This window comes from Dryas octopetala, chromosome 4 (assembly GCF_963921425.1).
Source record: "Dryas octopetala chromosome 4, drDryOcto1.1, whole genome shotgun sequence".
Classification (NCBI taxonomy): Eukaryota; Viridiplantae; Streptophyta; class Magnoliopsida; order Rosales; family Rosaceae; genus Dryas; species Dryas octopetala.
The window spans coordinates 22667811-22674989 of NC_141369.1; the positions used below are offsets into that span (position 1 = coordinate 22667811).

A 7179-nucleotide genomic window follows, 5' to 3' on the forward strand; every position below is an offset into this window, starting at 1 on the left:
TAATTTGTATTTGACTTTTAAATTTAATTATATATTTATTATCTAAAGATATGAAGTAAAAAATAAAATAAATTTTTAATACTTTTTAAGTATAAATAGAATTACAACTTACAAACCGAGAATTCAAATATATATTTATTAATCTGGACTGGGAGCTGATCATGCCTAGCTAGCCCTACCTATTCTCTTTCTCTCTCTCGGTTTGCTCATGCTCTGTTTCCACCTTAAGTGGCAGAAATGAGAAACCCACATATTGTACGTTCCATGAATAATGTCCAGTTTTAATTACATCTGAGATACGATCAATCACGCACTCCTAAGTCCTAATTTCTGTCCGCACCAAATTTTTAATCACAGTACTGCAGACTTTGCCCTCAGGATAATACCACCCAATAAGATGTAGTCAACAAGAAAAAACAAAAACAAGAAAAGAAAAATGAAAAACAGACAACCCCAACACAATAGTGCCACTTAGTGCTTTTGCTATTTCTGAATAAGCTTTAAGCAGCTCATAATGAACTCCCTACAGAGAGAGAGAGAGAGAGAGAGAGAGAGTACTGACTCTGAAAGTAATCTAAAAGAGGAATCTTGAGAAGATATATATATATATACATATATGGATATGTGTACCTTTCATGAAGCTGATCTCTGAAAGGTATCAATCGATTCAAACCACAAATCATGTTCTCTTCCACCAATAACACTACTAGTGCTACTGTAAATCCCTTTCCACCTTACTTTCCCTTATCTTCTAATTACCACCCTCCTCTTCCTCTTCCTCTTCCTCATCTTTCTCACGTTCTCCAAGCTGATCAAATTAACTATGGAGATATTTTCCTTCACCATCACCATGATCCCCTCTCATCCCAATTTTCACTAAACAATGATTTGATGGCGGCTCCGCCACCTCCAGAAACCGCCATCAATTTGGGAGTTTCTTCATCGAATGGAACTCCCAAACAGACTATGAACGCCTTATCATGTGGAGACTACCATTATGGCAACATTAATCCTTATTTTCTTCCCAAGGAAGTAGTACTCCCAGTGCCCGCGAAGAAAGATCGGCACAGCAAGATCTTCACGGCCCAGGGCTTGAGGGATCGGAGGGTCAGGCTCTCCATCAACGTCGCCCGCGAGTTCTTCGATCTCCAAGACCTTCTAGGGTTTGACAAGGCCAGCAAAACCCTAGAGTGGCTACTCACCAAGTCCAGAAAGGCAATCCGAGACCTAACGCGGAACAACAACAAACACGTCAAGGGGCGCTCTAAGAGTAAGAATAAAACCATGTCTTCCACTTCAGAGTGCGAAGACGTGTCCGATGTAAACGAGATGGAAAATGCAGCAAGCAAAGATGAAGATTACAAGCTGAAGATGAAGAAGTTGAACGAGGCTGCCAAAGAGTCGAGGGCAAAGGCCAGAGCGAGAGCAAGAGAAAGGACAAAGGAGAAATTGATGGGCACTGTTAGGAGCTGCCCTCAGATCTTGAACCAATTGAGGATGTTCAGTGAGATTAGTGAAGCATCTTCGTCATCCAAGGTGGTGATTGGAGTTATGAGTCAAGTTGATCATCATAGTCAGGATCAATCTATTGTGACCAAAAGAAAGATGAAGGACCCATGTTCAGTTTCGAATTATCAGCAAAAGCTTAATGGGATCGTCTCGGAAAGTATGGAAAGTTCAAACGGACACATCCAGTTTGGCAATGCAGCTCAAAATTGGGACATCAATGGCGCCTTCACATCATGCCCTAGCATTTGTGCCATTACCAACATGAACCTTTCTACTGGTATGCACTGTCCATACTCCATATATATTAAAGAGATCCATCATATCCTTTTAAAAAAAAAAAATTTGGGAAGTTAATCCTGATTAATCCAACTTTAATTCTGATTAGTAGGCATACATTTTAACAATTAGCTATCTAATTCTGCAGGGCTTTAAAGCTATGGCAATTCGAACATGGGAGGCTTGCAGAATTTATAACCAAAGATAGCTAGCTAGCTACATTGATTTGCCAATGTTCAAACAGCGAAGATGTAAGCCATATATTATTTCTGTTAATACTAACAATATCTATTAGATAATTGTTGTAATTTGAATGCTCAGTTATATCTTTGCGTTACTCAATCCACTGTTTTACAGTTGGGGAGAATATGCATATATATATATATGCTATAAATTAAACAATCGAACCAGATAAATGTTTTCCTGGCTTGTCCAAGTAAGTATATGATTAACAAGTGATCAAATATCAAATTAAGATCAGTGTAGAAGCTAAGTAGTCAATTAATTACCTTAAAGCTTCTGATGATATCATGAAGGAATTTTATGCTCTTTGCAGCAGCTAGCTGATGGTGAGATTATCAACCCGGATATATGATTGATCACAACTACATATAGTTGTTCCTGTTTGATAAAAATTAACTGATTGATAAGTAAGATGAATATTGAAATTATAGAGTTAATTAAAGTGGTAATTTCACTAATTAGAGAAGCTGAGGAAAGCAAGATATATATATATATATATATATATCTATATACATTATGATTTTAAGAACAACCATAAAGATGGATGCATATATATATATATATATATATATACCTAGCTTGAACATATGCATGCATGAAGTCTCATTTATTTGCAAACTAAGATCTATATATGATGTAATTGTAATGCATACATTTAGTGCGGCATATATAGTCCTCCAGCTGCAAATGAAAACGATAGCCAGTGATGCGAAGGATCAATCTACATACAGCTAATTGAGATTGTAATTTTAAGAAAGTGAACTTAAAAGAAAACCATCTTTTAGAGGTAATTATGTTTTTCTGATTTTTATATATATATATAGTATACGTCTAATAAAATTTGCATTACAACTTTCGATCAGTTCAAAAAAGCTCAAAAATTCAAGTTTAGTCTTTGATAAAGGTTAATTATTATTTTTATCTATATACATATAATATACCTCTAAATTGGCATTACAAGTTTAAGCAAGTTTAATTAGTCTGTGATAAAAATATATATATATATTTATATATATTCAAGTTTAGTCAAAATCGATTGAAAATTGTTCATTTGATTTTCTCCTTGTTATATACATATATGCAACCACTATGCTACTACTATCTTCTAGGAAAGTAAATAAAGATCACCATTAGTATTAATTAGTGCCATACAACTATATATAGTGATTCAGGGATTCAAGGTTTGCTCTCTCTCTCTCTCTATATATATATCATAAAATTGACCATATATATCCATGAATCCTGAAGTTTCAAATATTCATGTGGTGATCAAGATGCCTTTACGATGTTTATATTTGATTTCAAATTTTCAAGGGTATAATTTGGATTTGGATCCTCTGATTATTTTTTTAATATATATATTTTGTTGGCGTCTTTATTGTTAAGAGAAAGATATACATACTTTGATTAGTGGTTTATAAGAGTTAGGCTTCTTCATTCATTATCAATTGGTTTTCAATTAGATACTTTAATTTTTTTTACGTGTTAGGCTTCAGTAACCTCATGCATATGGAGCGTGTTCAGAGAAAGATAAAGTTTGGCCTTTCCAACTATTGCAAATTAGTTTGAGTTAGATACTCAAATTTCTTTCACGTTAATCTTTATAAAAATATCAACATATATATATATATATGTCTTATGCATACTGTGAAAATATATAATATTTTAGAACAATTATTTTTGGTTATTTTAGTACAACTATTGCCTTTTGTTTTCAAGTTATAATCGTACACAAAAATAATTAATATTTCCATTATTGCCTGAATCCAACTTTTGCATGATATTGTTCCCACATAAATTGCCAAAGCTTAATTAACTAATTTGTTTCTCGTATGCATTAAATTAACAGCTAGCTAGCAGTGCGAATTTTAATATCTTAATTAATCTACTAGCAATAGTAAGATGTTTTTAAAGTCTTTTTTAATTAAACTTAATTAGTACGATCTTAATCGATCTGACTAGTTTGTATATATCAAGAAACAGAATATTACATATAGGAGAGCTAGTAGTATAGTACAATTCATGAGTACTATCTTGCTAAAATTTTGTTCATTTTTCTCCAGAGAATACATTGATTGATTTAGATATCAAAGAGTGATCTTTTGCCAATCAAAATCAGCTTGGTATCACTCCTATAGTTTTCTAATTTCAGATGCCTCTGAAGCTGTGAAATATATAATTTTCCAATTTGAAATATACCCTCAACTATATATAAGCCCCAAATTATGTAATTAAAACACTTTTTAATATCTTTGTTATTGCGCTGAAGCTAATAAATTAGACTGATAAAAAAAAATAAAGAAAGTAAAAGGTATTTTTTAGTTTTTTGTTGCAACATTGAACATACTCTCCGTCGATCAGAATTTGAAGTATGACATTAATACATGACAAAATATATATTATAACTTTTTTTTTTACTGAGATTGTTAAAAAAGGCCCATTTTAATTTTGGCATGGGCTTCCCAGATCTTGCGGACGGCCCAACTCATTTTTTCTCTGGTCTGAATATATAGTTTGATCATCTAATCTTGCAGGGATTGCATTGAAGTTGTTTATAAATGAAGAACTGTGTATTATTAGGAAATTATTCTATATATTAGTTGTTGATCATCTTCTTAATTCCGTTTTTTTTTTTTTTGGGTCAAACTAGCAGTAATTTCTGTATCCAAGATCTCTCTTGAGACCATGCGATATTTCCATTTGGTTCTACAACCTAAATGGGAAATGAATCGAATCCTAGGGTGCAACTCTTAACACAATTATTCAGACAACAAGAATAGAATGAGGGTCTTGTTGCGTATATGTAAGGAAGAAAAAGCTAGAAGAACAAGAACGGCATCTATCATCAAACAGTAAAATGAATCATGATCTGATCATATATATTTATAGTAAACTGTATATATATGCAAGAACGGCATATATATAGTAGACTTAATTTAAAGGCTCTATTTATGGGAAACTGTATGAAATGAATCATGATATAATCATATTAAACTCGACCATGAAACTGACAGCTAGCGTGCTAGTCCCTTAGAAATTAAAGAATTAAGACAGAAATTAATTGAAGTAGATGCATATATGGTTACCTGAAAGAGCCTCACGATCATGATCCACAACAGCCTTTTTTGAGAGAGATCACTGTGAACTATAGTGAAGTTGTAAAGAGAGCTCAAACTTCAGCAGTACATGTAATAGTGGAAGTGATGGCCGGGGATATATATATATATATATAATCAAGGATAAATTACAATTTAATACCTCAACTTTACTACCATTTTCAAATTAGTACCTTAAGTTCAAAAAGTTACAATTTTATATCTCAACTTTGAATTCGTGTCAACTTGGTACCTCCGTTATTACGTTATTTGCCTACGTGACGCTGAAGTGGCACACGCGGATCCTATCACTAACTATTGACTTGATTTTTAATAATTGCCATGTGGAAGAATAATAATAAAAAAAGAATAAAATACTTAAAAATTAATAAAATATAAAAAAATTAAATTAAAAAAACACAGGCTGCCTTCCTCCCCCTTCTCCCCTTCTCTCCTTTCCCCAGCCCCAAAACCCTCCACCTCCGTCCGCCTCCCCTCGTCGACCACCCCCCCACCCAACCCTCAGCTGTGTTCCTTACCTACCCGAGCAACCCCCACCCAAACCACCATCTTCTTCATCTCTCTCCCCCCATCCAGCACCACCAGCCCCCTCTACGCACCCAATCCTCATCGTCGACCAAGCTTTCTCCTCAATCTCCAAGTGCGACTTCCCTCTCAAGCTCCCCCTCATCGTCTTCCTCGAAGAGTTCTCCGACTCGTTCTTCACCTCCAATGAAAACGACGCTGAATCGGTATCGAAAGCCTTCCACTGTCTGAGCATTTACAGATTTACCCTTCGCCGCTACGCCTTCTCCTTCGTTTGATCTTCCAAATTACACGGGCTGTTGTCATCAATAAATTAGGAAACTAGAAGATATATATAGATCCTGAAATTAAAAGTGAGAGAGAGAGATGAGGGTGAGGGGTGCGCAGGTTAAGGGAGGGAGAGAGGATGGAGGAGAGATGTGGGTTTTTGGAGAGCAAGGGAGGAGAGGCAGAGAGAAAGAAAAAGTGAGAGGAGGGAGGTGGGTCGGGTTTGGGTCTGGGTTGGGTTGGGTTGGGTTGGGTGGGTGGTGATAATCTTCATGATTGAATTCATGTGTTTGGTTACAGAGAAAACAAAAGGGAAAGAGAAGCAAGAGAAGAAAGAAACTGAATTGATTCATCTTGTATTGAGTTGAATGAATAGTTACAAGTATGTTCGTACAGTATATAAGATAAGCATAGTTAAAGGAATCTGAGTAACTGACTATTAGACTAAAAACAACCACATAGCTGGATAACTAACACAGCTAGCATGCTGAGTCAGCAGTCAACAGTGTTGACTATGCTGACTTGATAGGAACTCTCATCAGCCTCCCTCAATCTCATGCATGTCAGGAGGACAAAGCATGAGATTGGTTCTCATGTGACGAAGCAGGGGAGAGGAGAAGGCTTTGGTTAAAATGTCTGCAAGTTGTTCTGAACTAGAGACAAATTCAAGTCGCAGATCTCCTCTTTGAACCCGTTCTCTAACGAAATGATAGTCTATTTCAATGTGTTTAGCACGGGAGTGAAGAACTGGGTTGGAAGAGAGTGTTATTGCAGATAGATTATCACAATGAATTATAGGAGGTGAAGATAGGAAAACATGTAAGTCACATAGAAGTTGCCTGAGCCATGCCAATTAAACAGCTATGACTGCTAAAGCTCTATATTCTGCCTCAGTAGAGGATCTGGACACAGTTGGTTGTCTGCGTGAGCACCCAGAAATTGGATTTGATCCAAGAAAAACAACATAGCCAGTGGTGGATCTTCTATCATTGGGATCACCACCCCAATTAGCATCATTGTAAGCATATAGATCAAAAGAACCAGGCCTAAATTGAATGCCAAAATCCAAAGTACCCTTAACATATCTAAGAATTTGTTTGACTGCTTTCTCATGAAGATCAGTAGGTGTTTGCATGAATTGACAGACTGTATTAACTGCAAAGGCTATGTCAGGTCTGGTGAAAGTCAAATACTGCAAGCCTCCTACAATGTTGCGATAAGCTATAGGATCATTAAAAGGTAT

The 7179-nt window shown here is 35.5% G+C and overlaps 1 protein-coding gene across 1 annotated transcript; it reads left to right on the forward strand.

Annotated features, from left to right (window-relative positions):
- Window positions 1–681: 681 nt before the first annotated feature.
- LOC147288339 (uncharacterized) lies at window positions 682–2293 on the forward strand. The gene is made up of 2 exons (XM_086241676.1): window positions 682–1786; window positions 1934–2293. The coding sequence occupies exons 1-2, from the start codon at window positions 682–684 to the stop codon at window positions 1939–1941; spliced, it is 1113 nt and encodes a 370-aa protein (XP_086097802.1). The 3' UTR covers window positions 1942–2293.
- The last annotated feature ends 4886 nt before the right edge of the window (window positions 2294–7179 follow it).

What these genes read in the sequence shown, in the direction of transcription:
- LOC147288339 (XM_086241676.1), top strand. Translation starts at nt 682, where the DNA reads ATGTTCTCTTCCACCAATAACACTACTAGTGCTACTGTAAATCCCTTT.